At 42.3% G+C, this 23,347-nt stretch overlaps 1 protein-coding gene across 21 annotated transcripts in view; it reads left to right on the top strand.

Annotated features, from left to right (window-relative positions):
- The window catches only part of PTPRF (protein tyrosine phosphatase receptor type F), a 623,992-nt gene that overhangs the window by 462,428 nt on the left and 138,217 nt on the right, over positions 1 to 23,347 (top strand). For all 21 annotated transcript variants that reach the window (XM_048497079.1, XM_048497096.1, XM_048497095.1 and 18 more), the window contains one exon: positions 17,553 to 17,741. In XM_048497079.1, the coding sequence (XP_048353036.1) occupies positions 17,553 to 17,741 (189 nt within the window). The remainder of the gene's footprint in view (positions 1 to 17,552; positions 17,742 to 23,347) is intronic.

Raw genomic sequence — 23,347 nt, 5'->3', positions numbered from 1 at the left:
AATGGCCAGAGGACTGAGCTCCTGTAGTACTTGGTGTCTTCCCATTAAACTCTGATCAATTGCATCAACCCAACATTATAAACATTACTTGTCAAGACTCTTATTTTATTTATACTTGTATCTGGATCATTGACTTTCCATTGGCTTTTCTCTGCCTGCACTACATGGGCTTTGCAAGGAGATTAATTTTTCTAAGTTCCTATGCTTAAATTTCATGAGTTTGAAGATCATAATTACTGATGAGGGTTATTCCTCTTACATTATAGGAGTTAAGGAAGCAAACATATTTATATCTTTTTTAAGGATTGCATTTCATCGGAGTTTTTTAACCAGTACAGTAACACTTTCCTCTGGCTCATGCCATAATGCAATCACTGAAATTCATTTCAAAACCAGTTTAATAAACTTACTTTTGGATAGTACCGTATATACTCGTGTATAAGTTGACCCGCATATAAGTCGAGGCACTTAATTTTACCACAAAAAACTGGGAAAACTTATTGACTCGTGTATAAGTCGAGGGTGGGAAATGCAACAGCTACTGGTAAATTTCAAAAATAAAAATAAATACCAATAAAATTACATTAATTGAGGCATCAGTAGGTTAAATGTATTTGAATATTTATTTCAAAGAAAAACAGTAAACTGGCTCTGTAAGTGGAAAAGAGGGTCAACAAGAACAATATAGTCTCAACAATAACTTTAAAAGTACAAAAACCTTAGCTCAATCAGCAACCAAGCTAAAACACTGGATTCCTTCTCATCATCTGTATGTCCAAATGTAACCCAACTTAGATATTATCAGAAATGGAAAATTTACTATTAGCTTCCATTGTAAACAATGGGGGATGGGGCACCCCCTTTGGGGGTCAATAACTTTGGATCATTTGACCCAAACCTCACCAAACCTGGCTGGTATCATAAAGAGACTCTCCTGATGATACCAGCCAGGTTTGGTGAAGTTTGGTTCAGAGGGTCCAAAGTTATGGACCCTCAAAAGGGTAGCCCCATCTACTATTAGCTCCCATTGAAAACAATGGGGAATGGGGGCACCTCCTTTGGGGGTCCATAACTTTGGACCCCCTAAACCAAACTTTACCAAACTTGGCTGGTATCATCAGGCGTGTCTTTTGAGGGAACCCTGAAATGTTGGTGCCGCTAGCATGAAAACTGCACCCCCTGCTGGCTGGCAAAGTAAAAACACACAAAAAATGTAATGACCCGCATATAAGTCGAGGGGAGCTTTTTCAGCATTAAAAATGTGCTGAAAAATTCGACTTATACATGAGTATATACGGTAAATTCACTGGTCTTTTGGCCCTTTCTATTATTTCTTTACCCCATGATGCAATAGGTGAAGATTATGCAGTGACGTAAATGACTGACCTGAAATTTGAACCGGAGAGATCTCGAATTATAGCTCATGACTTCGCTATGTTTACATCATGTCAAGTTGCATTGCAGAACAGCAGGACCACTGCTGCCCGCATTTCAGACTTCCCCTAAAACAGGGGTAGGGAACCTGCGGCTCTCCAGATGTTCAGGAACTACAATTCCCATCAGCCTCTATAGGGCTGCATGGGAATTGTAGCCATCTGGAGAGCCGCAGGTTCCCTACCCCTGCCCTAAAATAATTGAGGTGTCATAACTGATATGTCATTGCATGCTGTGGACACTTATCAGTTTTGCAGGCTTTTGCTACGCATATTGCTAATTATGCCATTGTTAAAATAATAAATACATATGTTACAGATACAAGGAATGGCCGTTCTCTTACAAGTTCTCTAGACATGTCAAAAACATTACCAGTTCAAAAGTGAAGGCTACAATCTGAGTTCCATTTTAAGTATGATTATATCCATAGATTATCCAATTTATTATATAATCTTTCTGGTATATATGTATTGCTGCTGAAGAAGCAGTTGTGGACTGAAATTAACTAACACTGAGAATGGCCCGATCATTTCAGAGGTAGCAGTTAATCTAATTTGCTCCCCATCCCTCTTGCAGCATGAAGTGGGAAATCCATTGACTGACAGCAAGAATGCTTGCAATTAATATGGGTTAAACTCTTGAAAATGCACATGATTATCAGATTAAAATACTTTCTACACTTTTTCATTCAGTGAGCAACAGTTAGGCTTAAATGGATCAAAAGCAATGTTCTATAATTTTAACACCAGGTTACATTTTATGATATATCAAAATATCTTGTTGATTGGCTAGCTAAAAATGAAAATTTCCATACCAATATCACATTATTACAGGTGAAAAAGTGTGGAATCCATCACAAACTGCTACATGGCAATAGAATCTAGATATAATCAGAAGAATTCATTACCCCCCAAATATGGCCTATTTTATTTCTATAAGTACCGGTAGGTTTCTAACCAGAAAGTGTGACATGTCCTTTTCTCCAGTGGGGCTCTTTGGGGAGGTTTTGCCTCCTTTACACACCTTCTGAAACCCCTTTGGATGTGCCATGGCACCGCCTTCACTTCATGGTCCCCAACTGCAACAGAACTTCTCTCCCATCTGGATTGGGCTGTAATATCAGTCAGACTTCAGGGGAAGCCTATCAACATAACCATCATCAGTGGCATATGTGCAGAAAATGGCACCCAGGGCAAGTACTGAAACTGTACCCTCCCCCTCAAAATTGCACCCCTCTGTGCCATTTTCTGCAGGTATGCTACTGCAATCAACCTCTCCACTTTCCATTTGTCCCTTCACACACCACAGCCTCTGAATCCTTTCTGCAGCCCCTGATCAATCCAAATTTGAAGTCATGGATAAGGGACAGGCAGGCCTTGGTGGATCTCTGGTGCAACAAACAGTTCAAGAAACCCGAGCCCGCAAAATACCTGAGCCTAAAATGCAGCCAGTCCCTACTGAATGGAACTGCTTTTTGGGGAGATATCAAGTGGAGGGTTTTTTTTTCTAAGGCCGTTTCCGCACGGCCCATAAACGACGGCCTGGCGGTAAAACGCCGCCTTCTAGGCCGCTGCCGTTTCGCTGCAACGAAAGCAGCGCGCATCTGAATGCGCTTTCTTCCCCATGGGCGATCAGTGGCTTCTAAAACAACAACCTTTTGGGGGGCTGTTGTTAGAGGAAGCTGCCTTTTCCCAGCCGGAAGCGCTGCGCTTAACCGCTGCCGGAAGGCCGCTGACGCCGCTGTCTCCTCCGTTCTACTCACGATGTCCGCTGCCGCTTCCCTGCTGGCCGAGTTCTGACTCCACACTGTCCTCCGACCTCCAGGGTCGGAGGGCAGCTGCGGGCAGGGTCTGGACGGCCAGCAGGCGACAACGGTGGACATTGTGAGTAGAACGGAGGAGGGCTAAGAGGTGGTTCGCATGAGCCGCCTCTCCTGGCGGCGTCTCCGCTATCTGCTCGCACGCTTACGCAGTGGAAGAAATTTCCACGCCGCCAGCACCTTTGGCGGCTGCATGAAGGAGGTCGCGGGGGAAACGGCCTAAGTGGAATTTCCCTCTTTCATTTCCTTCTTTGTCTGTTGTTCCACCGTGAACATTTTGTGGCAATTGAAACTGGCATCTGTTGCCTTCTGAAAGTCACTTTTCCTAGCCCAGGGAAGTGGTGGAAACACCTCTGAGTACTTTGGACTCGGAGCTCTTCTAGGAGGGCTGTTCATTTCTGCAAGGCACATTTGGCAGCCCCGAGGTTTCCATCCTTGCTTGGAAGGCTCCTGACACCTGGTTGGAACTTCTAGCGCATCCTATGTTCAATGTCAGGAACCTTTGCACTGTGAGACTCACTTTCTGTAGAAATCTGCCATGTCCTCAAGACACCGAGCATGGTCAACCCCTCTTGCAGCTTCTTCTAACTTCTCGGCAGTACTAGGGCTAGGGCAGGGGTAGGGAACCTGCGGCTCTCCAGATGTTCAGGAACTGCAATTCCCATCAGCCTCTGTCAGCATGGCCAATTGGCCATGCTGGTAGGGGCTGATGGGAATTGTAGTTCCTGAACATCTGGAGAGCCGCAGGTTCCCTACCCCTGGGCTAGGGGTTCTGGCTTACTGAAAAGGTGGCTTCCTCTTGTGCAGGCAATGGGTGGCTACCCCTTTGGGCAGTGGTTGGGCCTCTCCAGCGAGCAGGTGTACAGCTTTAATGTGGGGGAGGGGTGGCCAGGTGTGCCCCCTATATGATCGAGTCAAGTGCCGCCTGGATCATGAGCCCTCCAACCTACCACCCAAGATATGCCCCTGATCATCATTCAAGTTTATGCCCTAACAACAGATGCTGATGAGGAAAAAACTGAAAACTTTTATTGAAGTGTCCAATATCAATCACACACCTAAACAAGATGTGCTACTAATCACAGGTGACTGGAACGCAAAAGTAGGAAACAAAGCAGAATCAAATATTATTGGTAGATTTGGGCTAGGAGCACAAAATGAAGCAGTAAAGTGACTCATAGAGTTTTGTGAAGACAACAATTTGTTCATTGCAAATACATTTTTCAGGCAATCAAACAGAATTATATACATGGACATCACCAGACGGTCAGTATAGAAAACAAATAGATTACATAATTGGTAGCAAAAGATGAAAAAGCTTGATTCTTTCTGCTAAAACAAGACAAGGAAGCAACTGTGGTTCTCAACGTGAATTGTTAAGCTGAAGAAAAATACCAGAACATTCATAATGCTATAATACAATCTAAGCAACATTCTTTAAGAGGTTAAAGACCATGTAAACCAGAAGAACTATGCATTGGAAATTAGAGATATTATCAGGGAAGAATATGCAACGACTATTCTTGTACCCAAAAGAAATGAAAAGCCTCAATGGATGACTGAGGAAACTCTTAAAATCATTCAAGATAGATGAGAAGCAACAGTAAAAGGTGGCAGATACAGAATGACAAGTCTAAATGTAGCATTCCAGTAACTCACATGTAGAGACATAGAGAACTGTTATAATAAACAGTGTAAAGAAATACAAGAGAACAGCAAAAAAAGGAAGAACAAGAGATCAGTTCCACAAGAAATCAAAGGGAAATTTAAAGCACAGGTAGGCATATTGAAAGGTGAACATGGAACTACATTAACTAAACAGGACAAAGGAAAAGGGGGGAACTGTACGCTTAAGAACTATTCTGAAGAGATGAAGGGATGACCGATTCCTTCCAAGAAGACTCTGTTGAAGAAGGACATACAGTTTTAGAAAGAGAAGTGAAAGCTTCACTGAGAGTAATTGGGAGAAACAGATAGAAAATCAATAGAGCTATTCCAAGCCACGGAAACGGAGTCCGTTAAAATCTTGACATGATGCTAACAAATATAGAAAACAAATATGCGAATAAATATAGAAAACAAAACAATGGCCCACACACTAGGAATGGTTAATTTACATTCCAATTCCCAATTCCCAAAAAAGGAGATGTTAAAGACTGCAGCAACTATCAGACCATCTCATTAATTTTTCACACAAATGAAGTGATGCTCAAAAATTTATAACAAAGACTGTTACCATATATGGAATGAGAAATGCCTGAAGTTCAAGCTGCATTCAGAAAAAGAAGACGCACTAGAGATCATATTTAGGATGAAATTTATGTTGGTTACTTCAGCATGTGAGAGAATTTCAGAAGAAAATCAGTTTGTGTTTCACAGATTATACCAAAGCTTTTGACTGTGTGGATCATGGAAAGCTATGGTTGGTTTTAAAGAAAATGGGTGTGCCATAGAATCTGTTTGTTTTGATGTGCAACATGTACTTTGGACAAAAGGCTACTTTTGGTATAGAACTTGGAGGAATAAAAATGGTTTCCAGTTGGCAAAGGTGTTAGACAAGGATGTATTTTATCTCCCTGTATCTTCAATCTGCATATAGAACACATCATATGGAGGGAGGAGGGAGGAATTGGAGGGAGGAACATTAACATTTGAGATGATATTACATTAGTTTTGCATTTGTGCAAAACCACATTAGTGACAGAAAATTGTAAAGACTTGAAATGGCTGCTGGTAAAGGTAAAAAAGCCAAAGCAGGACAACACCTGAACATCAAGAAATCAAAAGTAATGACTACTGGCAAATTACTTAGCTTTGGGGTGGACAGTGAAGAAATTAAAATTATTGAAGAAATTTTATTCCTTGGCTCCATCATCACCCAAAAGGGAGACTGTAGCCAAGAAATCAGGAGATTGAAACTGAGAAGAGCAGCCATGAAGGAGCTAGAAAATATTTTAAAGTGTAAGGATGTATCACTGGCAACCAAGACCAAGCTAATGCATGCTACAGAATTCCCTATTACTACATTTTTGTTTAGTTTTGTGAGACTTTTCAAAGTGAGATTAAGTGAGATTTTTCAAAACCTTAATCATTAACATAAAACTGCTGTTTTACCATGTATGACTGCAGATAACTAGTTTGAAAGAAAAACAGAGTAAGAAATGAATAAAAGGAGATAGATCCATTCAGAGGCTAATGGGTCTGCAACTTGTGGCTCTCCAGATGTTCATGAGCTACAGTTCCAATTGGCCATGCTGACAGGGGCTGATGGGAATTGTAGTTCATGAACATCTGGAGAGCCGCAGGTTGCAGACCCCGCGGCTAAAAGAAGCAGTGGGTCATTGGAGGAGGTATCAAAAATGGCAGCAGACTTTGAGCTCATACATGATGGGTAAATGGAACCAGAAATTGAACAAAAGTGATAGAGGGTAGGTAGATATTTCATTCAGTAAAAAAATAAAATTGATGGAACTAAGGAGACAATGGCTCATTTCTGCAGTTGTGAGGAATTTGCCCTATTTGCACTGGTTCTTAATGTGTTTCTTCAGGAGTTTCTCCCTTTTATTTAAGAACATTATGACTTCAACTGTTTGTCAACCAGTATTCCTTCTCTCCCAATATATTATTGTACACAACAGGGCCAGAAGAAGTGCAAGGTAGCCATGGGATGAGAGATCAGCCGTCATTCATTACCAGCAGTCAGTGAGGGATGCCCAACGAATAAGAGTACATTCCTTATTAATAGATCATTCCTTCATGGGTTTATAAACCAGTTTCAGGTTGTTTTAAAATACAAGTTGTCTTCAGAAGTTTAGGTTGACTCAGATGCTTTCTTTTTGTGAACAATTTTGCTTGAGGTATTTTAAAAGTACTAAATATTTGTTTATGTCTGTTCTTGCCTGTTGTTTCATGTGGTTAAATTCTCTAGAGAACATCGTCTTAAAAGCTTCTTATTTCAGTTAGAATAGAGCATTTTTAAAATGTGCCTTCAGTTATGTCCCTTCAGAGTGCCACATCAGAGGCTGTTGGCAGAACCGTCACTAGAAGCTTTTACATATTCGTGTTCCTGCTGCTATGAGTAACCCAAATTATTTTCCTTCCTCATGACTAATGCCAAGTTACTTTTGAAGGCCTTGTTTTAGGAACTTGTCCTTTGATACCAGGTTGCTGTTGGTTGTACTTGTGTTTGGTAGGAATAGTTCCTCACTTGTTCCATACAGAGCAATGCATGAAAATAGTTCTTTGCTTTATTGCACTTCCCAGGCAGTATCCATTCAGGGGGTTTTCCTTCAAGCTTATGGAAATTTTTGAACAACACTGCTGCTCTTCCCACAATAAACTGCAGCCATTCCTCTGACCCCAGAATTGTTCTGTTGCTCTCAATGTCTGGCTTTAACTGAGCAACAGTACCACGTCATCTGTGCCAAAGCCATGAAGGTTATTTATTGAACAAGAACTAAAGCTGGAGTTTTAGATGCTTGTGCCTCCCATTAATAAAAGTGTCTATAAATTATCTCATTTATTCGTAGGAATTAATAATCACCATGTTTCTATTAAAATGCTCAAAGTGGATTACAAATTATAAAAAATGAAATACAAAAACAAGCTGCAAGCTTAACAATTAAAATAGTATAAAGCAACAATAGTATCATGCCCACATAATTAAATGTAAATGCTTCATAACAAAAGCTTTAAAAGCTGGTGAGACAACAGAGCAATTTTGATCTGGAACCAAAAAGTGTTCATCCATAGTAAGTGGAAAAATATTCCCTAAGGTGTGCTAGGCCCACTACCTTGGACTGAACTCAGAAGCTAATTGGCAGCCAATACCATTTAGAGAAAGTAGACTGAACATACTTCTTGTGGTCTGCTCTCATCAAAAGATGGGTACCAAAAATTTGCTTTGACTCCTGCCAGCCACTTCCAAACATGGAATACATTATGGAATACATTAAAGCAAAACAACTTTCTGTAGTTGCCACTTCAAATAGGAACTGAAATAATGTGAGATGATGTCCCCTGTTCAAATCCTCCAAATACCTCAGAAGGATCTGATGACTGACCACAGTACTAAATGTTGCCGGGGGGGGGGGGGGGTCTAGAAGGACCAGTGAAGTCAGTCCCTTTCTCCCTCATACCTTAATGCTGTTATCAACCAGGGCAACTTAAAGCAATTTCTGTTCTAAACTCAGACCTAAACCTGGACTTCCAGTACAGTCCTCAGCAGAGTTCCACCTTTCTAAGTCCACTGACGAAACTGGTCCTGGAAGGGTGTATCTCTATTTAGATAGCACTGTTATAGGGTTATAGGGTTTGGAAATCAGCATCCTGAAAAAGTGTCTGGAGCTGAGCAGCCAACACTTGCTTAACTAACTTGTCCAGAAAAGACAGATTTAGAGATCACTTCAGTGATTTTTTTAAAAAGCAGTGACTGAATCACAGCTCCCATCAATACTGGAGAGGCAGTCTGCTTTCTCAAGGGGGATATTGATGCAGCTGTCACTAGCAGCACTAATAACTCCCAGCTTGTGTTAGACAGGAAGGGCAAGGGGATAGCATACAGCTGGTCAGCTGTACCTCTCCAAATTCCTAGTCCATCACTTCAGGCGCCACAAGCTGAAGCTGATCTTATTATCAGTGGCATTGTTTTGGAACTAATTATTCTAAGTTCTTGGTGGAGGAGATAGAAGTTTGTAAAGTAACTTTCTTTGATTATTAATCTGGAATAATGATGTGAACAGACTATGTAAAGCAACCTTATGCTGCTGTTTGTCTCTGGCTTGGAGGAGTGAGTTTAACAAGTAGGCTCTTGCCACACACCCAGGAGTCCAAGATGTCTCAGAGTTTAAGGTGAAGGAAGTTTTCCAGCCATCTGGATATTGCCTCATTAACTGCTTTAAAACGTCTTTTCTGTGTGCGCATATCAAGAACCGAAACCTTGACTGGTTCCAAAGTGAGAAGTGTACTTTCTTAAACTCAAGAAGGGAATACTAAGATGGCATGAGCCAGTTTAAATGCCCATCAGGAATAATACAGAAAGGGCTGGATTCTATCTGTTTGGGTTGACGGACCTTGTGGGAGAGCAGACCTTCAGACCTGGAACAGATACAGAGGCCAAGCTGGTCTGTTTACTGTGCAAAGTTTCAGACTGGGGTAATGAAAGTACGGTAATCAATTTCCTTTTAGAGTTAAAGGTGGTAGCACAAGGACAGGATGAAGTCCCTGTGAATGTTGCATTGTCACAGTGTGGAAAGAGATTATGCTGGCCATTAGCAGAGGGAGTAGTCCATTGTGTATGACACCCATCACCAATCAGGTGTCCTTGATTGGGCAGAAGGGCAGGATATAATCTTGTAAATGATTGTGTAAATGATTGTGCACTATCTGACCTGTATCCCAGCTGAGACCCCTTTCCTGGAGAAGTCCTTTATTGAATGAGCCCACCATTTGGTTGGAAGGGAGAATATTTTCCTCTCTGGGTGCCTTTTCACACAAGCTTAGTGAGAACAATGTTACTGCTCAGCTTTTGGAGGGATAGTAAGAGAAAACAAAAAACAATGCTTGCAAGAACATAGACTTAGGCCCCTTCTACACAGCACAGGGAGAGTGGGTTGCAGTTGGAATAAAGCAACCTGCTCTCCTGTTTTCCTGTTCGCATGCCTCCGTGCAGGCAGAGAACGGAGCCCACAGAACCAATGTGGGTTGCTATTGCATCTTTGCACGGAGGTGCAGTTTTTTGGTTACCTACCTCTCTCTGCTGTGTAGCTGTCCCTGGGACCCTGTGTGGTTTCACAGCGGAGAGGTGGGACCTCTACAAACACAGGGAAGCACGGCTGATTAAAGCACTTTGCTGCCAGCCATTCACTTGCAAGCTGCTAGTGTGATTCTTGAAAAACCTGGGTTGGGGGGGAAAACACCGCGTTAGGAGTGGGATCCGTGCGAAATCCCCCCCCCCCCAAAATGGGTTTAATACCATTGTTAACCCGTGTTTATTGGCCCATGACAAAACAAGGACAGGTACTATATCTGCATGTTTCTTTTCTTTCTGTGTGCATTTTGTTGTTAGATTTATTGCCTTGCACCCTAATGGTTTGATTTTCTTCATTCTGATCTTGTGCCCTTTCTAGCAAAGACAAAAAAATGTTTACAGGATAAAGTATGAGAAGATTTTCTTTTCAATAGTAGCCTGAAGTGCATTAATCTATGGAGTCTGCAGTTCTGCTTTATGTCAATTATTTATTTCATTCGTTTTCATTTGTCTTTCACCTGTCCCACATTTTCTGCTGACCACTCCATAATTTCTAAGTAGCGTTATCCAGCAGTCACCAAATTGTCAGCCACATCAGTTTTTCATACTGTATGTTCATACCCAGCTACAATACAGAGTGGAAGGCATTTGAGGACAACAAGTATACTAAACCAGAGAGCGCCTTGGAAAGAAATACATCACTAGCCTTAAGGTTTCAAAATGACCCCAGAAGACCCCATTCATAGTATCCTGAGCTGTGAATATTCTAGAATTTTCAAACCCCACTGGAAACAAAATCAAACCCCACTAGCTCATCTTCTCCACTTGAAACATTTTTGAACAGCTGCTTTGGAATTACATTATTGTTTCCTGCATCTTGAAACCTGTTTTAGTAATCAAAATAGATTATCAGTAGACACTTAATGTAGGCATTCCCTCTTAAAGGAATCATATAAAGATAACTGGGGAAAAAAGCATGTAATACTTTTTAAAGTAAAACCAACCAAAACAGTACAACACAGTGTTGTAAGCTTACAAATTATCCTGAATTTTTCATCAGACTCTATGTTTAAAAAACAAAAGGGGAGATGGGGAAAAAAGAGCTTTTTCAAGCAGTGGTTGCCCCGCCCTCTTTTTGTCTATTCAGCACAAAATATTTGTTAATATGTCCAGAAAGATGTTTTTAACTTTCTTGACCATTGTTTTAAAGAGGCTTTGACACACATGTCAGCATAAACCAGAATGTTGTGTTAAAGGAAAAATATTTTACTGACCCACAGCACCCTTTTAACTTTTGCCTCTTGGTCAAAACCATTTGAGAGGTATCTGTCTTGTATTATGATACAAGGCTTTTGCAATGCAGAGGTTTACATCCTACTAATGTCTTCCATTTTTCAGAAGTCATGATTTTAAAAGTAACCAAACCTTATTAGGGTGATAATGTTTTTTTCACGTCTCTGTGAAATTTTAGTGTTTCTCTATCCCTTTACTCATTATCCCTTTTACAAACAAGGCATGTTTGTGACAGCAAATGAATTTTATGCAAAGATATTTACATGCCTTTGTGTGGTTGTTGGGAACTAACACCCAGCCCTGACTCAACCCTGTTCTGGCTACTTGAGCTAAGGATAGCCTAGGGGCCCGGCTGACCTTTGTGAGAAAGGCAGACAGAGGCCGTTTCTGCATGGCCACACTGCGGGGGTGCACTGGCATAAACGACGCCGACGCACCCCCCCCCGGACCGTTCACATGGACGGTCCCGGTAGGGGTGAGGAAGACGGCGCAGCCTGCACAGAGGCTGCGTCGTCCCCCGAACGCCTTTTCGTCCCCTCCGGCCTTCCGGCGCGTTGCACAGGCCAGGGGACACTCCCCCCTGCCCTGCACAACAGCTCTGATTACATTAGCAACACCTTGAATAGGTGGTCGGAAGAGCGAGTCTCTGGCTATTGTAATTTAGCTGAGGCAGCAAAATTAAATCAGGGATGGGAGCACTTGGGAGCTCTTAGGAACAGCTGAAAGGAAGGAAGGTTGCAGTATCTCAATTCAAGGGATATCTTACATTTGCAACTCTGTTGACTGTAGCTCTGGCTTGGGTGTGAACATCAAGGAGCAAATGAGTAGTTTTATTTCCTACTGACTGTTTGCTATTTCTTTGGGCTTGCTGTTAGCCCATTTTATCCTGCGCCACACCATATATATTTGTTAGCCTTAATATCACTCAGTAATATGTCTCACATATACTTTTGTGTTTATAAATATCCCGGCTTGGATGCGTGATTTAGCATGTGGGGTGGGGTGGAACCTTTGGGTTGCCTGGGCTTCCTCAAACCCAGCCGGGAGGTGGAGGGAGCTCCTTATTTGGGCAATGACTTCGGCTTATACGGGAGTCAATACCTTTCCCCAGGTTTTGGTAGTAAAATTAGGTGCCTCGGCTTATACGCGAGTCGGCTTATACACGAGTTTATACGGTAGGTTATTCTAAGAGGATCTGGAGTTGCTCAAGGTTGTCAGTGGCTAAATATTGATTTGAACCTTGGTCTCTCCAGTCTGAGCATATCAGGAGGTATACTGGATACCATTTATTGACTGATTCATTGCATAGCATATTCCCTGATATACTGAGAAAAACTGCAGCCAGCTTAGAGATTAAATTTGATCATTGTGGAAGGTTTGGCTTTTTTGAATGAACTGCCTATTTTCATACTGCAGGCAGGAAGAAGCAGCTGTAATTCAGGCACATTTGGCTAGTTCAAAAGGAATGTTTTTGTTTGGTGTTCTTTTGTCTCTGCTGCTGCAAGCTAAGCTGTGTCTTGTGATACTCTTGTATGTTCATGCTTTTATTTAATTTTGAACTGTGGTGGAGTGTGTGCTGCAGTTGTGTCAGTGCTGCTGTTGCTTGTTATTGAATACCAACTCTGGTGTCTCTCCAGTTAAGCTCTGTGTACCCTTTGTCTTTGAAAATCAATAGAGAGCAAATAAAAAAGAGCTAGTTTTCAGTAGGACCTTTTCGCACAAAAAACCTTTTATGTTTGTTGGGGGAGAGGAGGCTTCTGGGGAGACTAGAATGGGAGACACAAAATGGCCTGGGCTTTTGCTAAGCTTCAGTTGCCTTTTTATTCCTTTAGAATGCTGTAGATCCCCAACCATAGCCCCTTGCACTCTCAACATAGGAGCTGGGTTCCACCCATTGTGTTGGTTCATGCTGCACGATCCTAGCATAGAAAAGAAGTTGCCACCTTTGGGGGTTCTTGCTGGTCGGTGTCCAAATAGTCCAGATTTGTGCTGTAAATATGTTGACCATTTAGAGATATGCAAATAGAGGATAAGGCCAGTGGTAGCTTGGTACTACTGAAAAAGTTATACAAATCTATATCTATAAACGTGAAATATCACTGACTGACTCACTGACTCATCAACAGAACTCAAAAACCACTGAAGCCACACACATGAAATTTGGCACACCTGTTCCTTATGTACTCCAGGTGCTCACTAAGAAAGGATTTCCCAAAATAGTCACTGTCACTCGATTTATTATCTATTTACTGTTTTAACTTCTCATCTCTGGCCATCTGCGCGAACATTCTAAGGGGAAACCAACCACTCAGTCCACAGACATGCTGCACGAACATTCTAAGGGTGACAGTTCAACACCACCAGCTTCATGTCCTTCACTGACTGCACTCTACCACCGCCCTCCACAACACATGTGAACCTATTTGAAAACAAACCCATCAGTCCACAGACAGGCTGTGAGGAAATATGCTGCATGTCACCCCAAAGTTCACAAGCAGGCTGCAAAAAAGTATGCTGAATGTCACCCTGAAGTTAACAGACAGGCTGTGAAAAAGTACTCCTCCACCCACCCTCACCTTAACAACATCGCTACAGCCAAATACTATCAAAATAGATTACAAGCCACACTATCACCTTGGACTACTAAACATTTGTCGGTTTTTGCATATGGACATCAGATTGCTTACTGTGGAGACAAGTTTATTGCTGTCGGCCGCCGATCACCCTGTGCTTGGTGTCGTGCTCTGAAGTGGCGGGAGGAGTCCCCAGGCTTGTGCTGCAGTGGCGGTACAGTCCAGCTCCCTGCCCTTCAACCGTACCCTGAACCTCTTCACAGCCTTCTCACTCATCAGCATCCAATGGCAGAACACTTCCTTTCTGCATCCCAAAAATACAACGGCTGCTTCCAAATGACGTCTTTGGAGCCCACCAGGTGAAAGAGAGCAATAACACATTGCATTAGAAAAAGACAACTACAGGAAGCTGTTGCAACATATGCGAAAACAAACCCATCAGTCCACAGACAGGCTGTGGGGAAATATGCTGCATGTCACCCCAACGTTCACAAAAAGGCTGTAAAGAAGCATGCTGAATGTCACCCCGAAATTCATAGAGAACCTGTGATGAAGTATGCATAGCAAAGCACGGGTGCCCTGCTAGTTATGAATATGTACATTGAACATGCTAAGTTAATATGAATGATGCATGCTATATGAAACGTATCTTTTATCTCTTTAATTTTTTTCCAAAGTCATTTATTTTATTGAGTAAAATATAATAAACACATGCCAAACAACAAATGTATTTCTGTAATTTGACCTTGTGTTTGCTAGCAGTTTACTAATACCATAGTTCAAATGATTCACAAGAAGGGATATAAGAGAAGAAGGGGATTGAAAATGAGGGGAAGAAAACATATTTAGATGGTGAATTAGGATATAGTGTAGTATATGTCCAATGCATCTGAGGTCTTCTTCTAGGTCTTGCTGTGGCTAACTATCCCAGATCCCCCTGTGCTACTTCTCCTTATGTGCTTCTGTGTGCACTGGCAGAAAAATTCCAGGATTTGAACTTGTCTGGAGACCCTATATTCTTACCTGGAAGCATTCTCCCCAATCCTAGATGTTAAACCGTGGCTCCACACTAATGAAACCTAGACATTGTTCTTATATTTAGAGGCACTACTTTCTTTAGTGTATTAACTGCCCTCTTGGACCTGATTCTCAAAGCATTTTTTGCCTCAGCTGTTTCCATGAGAAATCTTGCTTCCTCCTTTGGTCTCCTAAGATCTGATCTGAATGTTACTTGTATCACAATTGGATCTCCAGTGGCCAACCAAAAGTCCTACAAGGCAAAAATCCCACCTGGCCCCATTTGCTTTCCCATTTGGTGGGAAAGGTGTTGCCAGATACCATGTTAGGGACCTTGCTGTAGAGCAGGGGTCCCCAAACTTTTTAAACAGGGGGCCAGTTCACTGTCCCTCAGACTGTTGGAGGGCCGGACTAAAAAAACTATGAACAAATTCCTATGCACAAATGATTGTAAAATGTTTGATTTCACCTTTCAGCCTTTCTGTTATGGTCTATTTTTAGAACAGTGACCAAAGTATGTCAAGTACAGGGTGGGCTCCAAATATTGTTGGGGAGGCTGTGGAATACCTTCCCCTGTAAAAAAAAAAAAAGCAGAACTTTCCCTATGAAGCATTCCATCTAACCCAGGATCAGGTTTTCCTCCCTAACAGCCAGCGAGCGATTCACCAGCCTGGCTGATGCCAATGGGAGTGAGGCGGAACAGAAAGCCTGAGAGCAACACATGGAGTAGCTGCGAGAGGAAGAGGCGGAACGCAGCGTTACGTTGCCACATGTAAGGTTTCCAACTCTGGGTCAGAAAATTCATGGAGATTTGGGGGTGCCATCATGTAACTGCAATCAACAGCCATTGGGGCCGGTTCCTCCTCTCCCTCGAGCCCCCACTGCACATGAATGGAGCCATTGCCGCCATGCCTGGCAGGCCGGATAAATGCCTTCAGGGGGCCACATTTGGCCTCCGGGCCGTAGTTTGGGGACCCCTGCTGTAGAGTATGCTGAACACAAAGAATGAGAAAGACCATCCACTTTAAAAGGTGGTGGATAGCAGCCACACCTGTGAATGCACAAGTTTTGGGGAAAAGAGAATGTCATTTTCATTCTAGGTTGTATTCTGTCCACGAAGTACAGTAGAATGAAATGTCTAGCTATAGTCTCTAAAAGCAGAAAATAATGCTTTCTGTACTCAAAATATCCAATCTGGAATGTCTGCTGAAATTGGACTGGCTGGCAACAAAAGATCTAACAGTTTCAGGATGTGGCAAGAGTAATTGAGGTTCTAATGTTTAAAAAAACATTTATATGGTGTTCTAGCTATATCTTTGCCAATTACAGTTCAAGTTCAGCAGAGAACAGCAGCTCTTGTCTCAGATGTGAGGAGATGTGCTTATCTTGGCAGTTGTTTTGGACACAGTTCTCATAATGGACTCAGCCGCACTTACCTGTGTGTGTTACAGCTACTACAGACAGAATTACCTCTTCCTGTGTTTATTGTAGAATGTATTTAAACTGGTTATCATAGTCCTACTTTCATCTTATAATAGAACAGTAAGCCACAGCAGGGTGTGCATTTCTCATTTTCTGTATGCCTCAGGTATCTTTAGCTCCTGGGAAGAGTTGCTGGCAGCTTCCTAATGTGCACTTTGGCATGGATTGGTGCAATTACTTTGGCTTGTTAATTTTATATTCATTTGTTCTGTGTAGTCTTTTAATAATAATATCTGCTGTTGGAAGAGCAGAACAACATGGGAAATTTTGCAGTGTATCCCTCCTCTGTGAAAAATAATTGCCAAAGATTTGAGCTTCCTGTTAACTGTGTTCATTGCATAGGCATATGTACAGATATGCAATATTTGCATGGTTGAGCCTCTATGAAAGAGATTTCATTGCATTCTATGCAGGATTACATTTCTTATCCAGGACTGAGATCAGGGTAAAGTGGTTCTGCCTGTTAACCATAATAGTAAGCTGTGCTGTACATCAGTTCTCTCTCACACACATACATATATACTTCTCAGATCACTTTAGAGCTTTTCTTTTTAATAAACAGTGGCAAAAGTTTTAAGGAATGAATGTTTATGCTTCACTTTTAAAAGCCTGCTTGCCTACAGATAGAGGAAGAGTATGACAGATACTAAGATCACTATTTGAATGGGTGAATAATATGTTGTTGGATGTATCCTGGAGGTAGAAGACTCCAAACTTACCTCTATAGAAGAAAAAGTTCCAGCAAGTCCTGTATAAAGATATACCTGTACACATCTTAATTCAGGACTACATGGGTTTTGTCTGTCTGTCAGTCCTGCTGCATGATGGTGTCAGGTGAGTCTCTATGGCAGCAATTCCCAAGGTTGTGAAATGGAGTTGAATTCAACAGCTGTTTCTACTTATATACCAAATAATTGCTCTAAAGATCCATATGCAATAAAAACTCCCCCAAACTCTGTAAAGTATATGATCTGAAACAGCACATATGTTTTCCAGAGGCAAATGCAAATGTACACATTAAAAAATTCTTCTGGCTCTGTAGAAATTTCACCAGGCTTGAATTCTGGAAGCACAAACAAGGCTGAAAACATTGAAGAATGATTTTTCTGCAACATTCCTCATTCTACATGTGAATAAATTGTCCTGTCATTATTCACCAACATTATTTTTGAATTTTCTCTTGCAGAGAACCAGCTCCCATCTGGCTTTCCAACCATAGATATGGGCCCGCAGCTCAAGGTAGTAGAGAAGGCTCGCACAGCCACAATGCTCTGTGCTGCTAGTGGCAACCCTGATCCTGAAATTTCCTGGTTCAAAGACTTTCTTCCTGTGGACACGGCCACTAGCAATGGAAGAATCAAACAGCTTCGTTCAGGTAAAGCAGCAAAGACTTCTCATTTTCCTCTTCCCCCAATCTTTTGTACAAAAACCAACTCTGACGTTTTGTACTAGAATATGGATTCCATTTTTTTGCCCAGCCTCCACTTCTTTAATATATTCTTCCCAATATAAAGATTGGCTTAGGCTGAGGGAGAGCAGGCTTCAGCTGATAGGATATCTCTGCTACTTGATAGGGGAAGCAGAGTTTGAGAGCATGCTTTCCTTTGCCCCATCAGCAGACGGAGGTGGTTCTCCATGCTTCAGTAGTATGCCTGGTCAGAATTGTGAAATATAAGTCATTCCACCTCTGTTGAGGAGTTCCTTATAGGATTCTTCTTTCACGGTAAAGGAGCAGATGTTCCAGCTATACCACTTGTAACAAGAGGCTGGAGAAAATCAAGGTTATGATTCATGAATAAATGGTTGATTAATTATCTTTGTCCTTAGAACAAACTAACATGGTTTCTAAAGCATATTCTTGGTTTTTGTATTTTTAGAATAAGATAGCAAAATCCATTGTATGAGCTGCTGTGTATGTTTGACACACAAGTATAAGTTTGCCAGTTCTGAAGCTGAAATGACTAAATTCGTATTTTGCCTACCCCTGAGGTATAGTGGTGCACCTCATAACATTTAGGACTTGAAATCTGGGTTGAAATCCCACCTTCACCATGGACTCACTGAGTGAACTTGTTGACTTATCTGAGGATGAGTAAGATCAAGATTGTAAACCACTTAGCAAATTAAGACATGCACATTAATTATTCATAATTTAAATGTTTCAGTCCTGATTGTACCAAAGAGAGTTAAACATTTCAAGGACTCTATTATGCTCCCCTGAAGTGCAGCCTCTCTGCTAATAAAATGGGGGGAAAAAACATTCAGATGCAGTAGTAGTGCCAAACAGTGATGGGTATGGGAAGCAAGGAAGATCCTGCTGAGGATGTGAGAGATGGTTATGAGTTATTTATGTCAGTATGCAAGCTCATAAGCCAGAACCCAAAACTACTCCATACCTGCAGCATACAACTATAGACTGTGTGTCAAAGGAATGGTCAGACTTTGCAGTAAGGCAGTTTCATAAGGAATCGGTATAAATCAGATTATAATTAGCCCACTACCAATACCTGTGTTAAATCCAAGTGTTGCACTTGGCCCTCCCCACATAGGGCAGTGAGCATTCATTACGCTGATACGGTTAATGTAATTTCACAGTGACCTTTATCTTAGTCTCAAAATGCTTGTGCTGAAAGAATATCTCACCCTTATTAGTTTATTGTGGAAGGCAGTATGCCGACAGGCCTACACAAGTGCATCCATGGATACGCACTCTGTATACTTACTAAATCAACATCTTCATTTAGGAGTGCAAATGAGCAAAGCAGCATTTAGGCACGTACTGGCCTCTCGGCAGTATTCCTGTCATGTACACTTGGCTGCAGCTTCGGGGCGGTGGGGGGGATGACCTGAATTAAAAATCACAACAGGTTTGGCACTGCTATCACATCCAAAGTTTGTTTTGCTTCTTTCCTCCATTCAAGCAGTGTCTCAAATGAATTGCACTTGGGATTCAAACTCTGTCATAGAGCTCCCTGGTTGTAGGAGACACTTGACTTTCCAAGGGGATGGTTAGAAATCAATGGATAACACATCGGTATGCTTGAGAGAGAATTGATCAGGGCATGTGCTGGTAAGTGAGGTTTGCAGGCTTTCACATACCATGCTCTGAAGAGAGGATAAAGTCTTTACTTGGAGAGACGGGGAAGAAGTCACAAAGGACAGTTAATGTGTACCCCAATGATAACTATAGTTACATGGAAGTAAATTTCATTAAGTTCAGTGAAGCATATTTCAAAACAGCTGGACTAAATCCAGTTTATATATTTAACCTCCAAAACCAGAAGAAGGGATCTGCAAGTTTGACTACATAGGACTCTGACTGCACAGAACAAGCACTATTATTATTGCTCAGCTGCTGCACAATTGAGCCTTTCCAGACAATGTTTTTGTGGTTCGTTTGTCTTTACATGTTTTAAAATCTATATTACATGTAATCATCCCTATTGGATTTTACAAAATAATGATTTAATCAAGCAATAAAAATGCAGATATTGCTCACTTGTTGCACAGGATCCAGATGTTTTCCTTCAAGGAAATTTTTCTCTTTCTAGGATAGAGCGTTCTTTCAGTGTTCAGATTGGTAAGAGAGGGTATTTGTATTTTTCACCATTATGATTCTGATAACTGCTGGGGAAAGGCCGGTTTCAGTTCATTAAAATGTGAAGAGGAGGGTAAACTCGCTCTACCCCCAGACTCCAGTTTGAATCAGGATCCAAATACTTGGAAGACCTGATCAAGATCTCTCAGGTTCTACAGATCTCATCAGTTTAAGTCCTGAAAGTGCTATGAAGAGTAGGGTTGTCTAAGAAATGTGGTCAACAGTTGGATAGCATCTGTGACACTGCGGATTAATGGTACAACTTTCTTCCTTTCCCACCCACCCCCAACAGTGCCTGAAGACAAAACAAACTAATAGAAGCAGGTTGGCTTATCTGTATAATATTCTGCTCATCCATAGTAAATTTGAATTTACTAAAAGAATGAAACCACAGAAGAGGGAACTGGGTTAGATACTACTCTGGGCTTCTAATACTTTGTTGTGGAGGGAAAAGGATGGAATCCCAAGGGGGTTTTCCTATTGACATGGGTTTTTTTTCCTATTTTCCTATTGACGTGGTCAGTGCTCCTGTCGAGGCCCTGGTCTCCCTTAGGAATGGTGAGATCAGGAGGGCCGTTGACATGATTGCTCCTCAGCACCCTCATCCCACTACAGAAGTCTTTGGGCCCCATGGTATACTGGAGATCTGAGGGCAATGAATCAGGAGGAGTGACAGCTTGAGCACAGGAGCCATACCTCACTGGTGAGAGTCCATTTTCAGGCCTACCTAGTGATGGCGGTGACAGTGAAGAAGGTGTATTTCTCCACCCTCTTTGCTTCTGCAAGTAGCCATCCAGCAGAATAATTTAGGGTGGTTAACGGTTTATTGTCCTTCACATGGAGGACTGTGACCATGGTGCCCCATGGCATCTGCTATGATTGTTTTCCTACACACTTTTGGAATAAAGTCACTCAGATCCACCCAGGTTCAGACTCCACCATTGAACAGTGTCTTATGGAGGTGTCCAGAACATTGTCTGGCCTAGTTTTATTGGATCAATTTCAGTTTTTGAGTTTGAGGATGTAAACTAGTTGCTTGCAGGAATGCGGCCTATTACTAGTCCCTTGGACCCTCCTGGCTGATGGCAGGGGCAGATGGCTTAGTGGGTTCAAGAGGTAGTAAATGCCTCTTTGATCGAGGGGGTTGTACCAGCACTTCTGAAAGAGGTGGTGGTCCATCCACTTTTGAAGGGGCCCTCTTTAGACCCTATGGTGCTGTTGTCACCCAGTGGCCAATGTTCCATTTTTGTTAAAAGTCCTGGAAATGGTGGTTCAACTGCAATCTTACTTGGAAGAAACTGATTTTCTGTACTCATATCAATCTTGTTTCAGGTGTCATGGTGCAGAAATGGCCTTGGTCTTCCTGACAGATGACCTTTATCGGGAGAGAGACAGGGGGAATACTACTCCATTGATTCTCCTTGATCACTCAGTGACTTTTGATATCATAGACCAGGGTATTTTACTGGACCAGCTCCAGGGAATGGCGTGGGGGGGGGGGCACTGTGTTTCAGTGGTTCTCTTTCTACCTTTGGGGTCACTTCAGAAGATATCGTTGGGGATTGATGTCCACAGTCCTGGGAGCTCCTCTGTGGGGTTCCCCAGTCTCTGTCTGTCTCCTAGGCTGTTCAACATCTACATGAAGCCTCTGGGTGAAGTCATCAGGGGATTTGGAGTCAAGTGTCAACAATATGCAGATGACACCCAACTCTATATCTCCATTTCATTATTAGGCGAGCCACTCCATGTGCTGGACTACTGTCTAGAAACAGTTATGGGCTGGATGAGGACTGAGGTTGAATCTAGGCAAGACACATGGTCTTTGTGTTCCAGGCTCCCAGGTCCATGAGATCACAGGGTACTCAGTTCTAGATGGGGTTGTATTGTCCCAGAAAGACTGGGTACAAGATCCAGGTGTTAGATCCTCCTGAATTCACTGCTGTTCTTTGAAGTTCAGGTGATAGCAGTGACTACGAGGGCCTTCCAACAGCTCTGTCTGGTTTACCTGCTCCATCCATTTTTGGACAAAGAGGACCTGGTCTCAACATAACACGCTCTAGTAACCTCTTGACTGGACTATTGTAATGTGCTCTACGTGGGACTGCCCTTGAAGACAGTCCAGAAGCTGGAGCTGGTGCAGCTGTTAGCCAATACCTCTGGCCAGACACATATCATGTCAGTCCTTAAGGAACTGCATTGGCTCCCAATTTACTCCTGGGCACAGTTCAAGCTGTTGATGTTGAAGTAGAAAACGCCTAAACAGCTTGGGCCTTGCCTACCTGAAGGAGCACATGAACTCATATGTATCTACCTGGGCACTGAGGTCATAGAGGGAGGCACTCCTGGTGGCACCTCTCCCTGCCGAGGTGCAGGGAATGGGGCATTCAGGAGGGCATTCTCTATGATTGCCCCCAGGCTCTGGAATAATCTCCCCTCAGAGATTCACTATGCCCTTATCTTTTATAAGTTTAGGAGCATGGCAAAGACCTTCCTTTTCGCATTTGGTTAGCCTCCCTGGAAACCCCCCTCTACAGCTACTGGTCTGGGGTTATTTTAAGGCTATTTTTGTTGTTTTTTAAATTATATTTTATTTATGATGTTTTTACTGTTTTTAACATGAGGAAGAAGGTAAGGCAGTGTTTGTGATGGGTAGGGTAAAAATATGGGGCTAAGGGATGGAGGAGGCAGTTACCTTGTGCTAGATGTCAAAATGAGTAGGGGTGCCAGAGCTGAAAGAAGAAATGATAAGAAATGCAGGAGCTCAAGATGGTCTTGGCTACATTTTTGATTATGAGGGTTTTGCACAGTATGAAAAATGGAAGAATATTAGCAAGTTGTCGCTGTAACTCTTTAGACAAGCATAGGTGAAAACTATAATAGGACATTCACTAGAAATTAGTAGTAAGCAGTAGCTAATCAGTTGCTATGTACACTGCATAGTTGCTAAAGGCTGTTTTTCTGGGAAAATCAGATACCAGGGATTATATTCTGCTCCCAAGTAGTTTTTTCAGGTAAGACAACTGCCCAGGCACCAACAAAATTCAGATGCTGCAGGAAGCAGAAACCCCCCACCCTGGTACAGGACTACCAGAAGTCTGAGAGAATCAAAAGGCTCAGTGGGCAGTTGCCATGTTATCTGCATAAATGTCCTCTGAGAGAGGCTGGTTATAGCCAGTGACTAGAGTTGTGTCCAAGAAACCTGAAAAGGCTGAAGAGTATAGTGTTTAAGAGTGGTGAACTCCAATCTGGAGAACTGGGTTTGATTCCCCATTTCTCCATATGAAATCTGCTGGGTGACCTTGGACTGGTCACAGTTCCCTTTGAACTCTCTCAGCCCCACCTACCTCACCAGGTGTCTGTTGTGGGGAGAGGAAGGGAATGAG

Source organism: Sphaerodactylus townsendi, linkage group LG05, assembly GCF_021028975.2.
Source record: "Sphaerodactylus townsendi isolate TG3544 linkage group LG05, MPM_Stown_v2.3, whole genome shotgun sequence".
Classification (NCBI taxonomy): domain Eukaryota; kingdom Metazoa; phylum Chordata; class Lepidosauria; order Squamata; family Sphaerodactylidae; genus Sphaerodactylus; species Sphaerodactylus townsendi.
The sequence above is the reverse complement of the archived record's forward strand: the minus strand, read 5'-3'. Positions and strand labels throughout refer to the sequence as shown.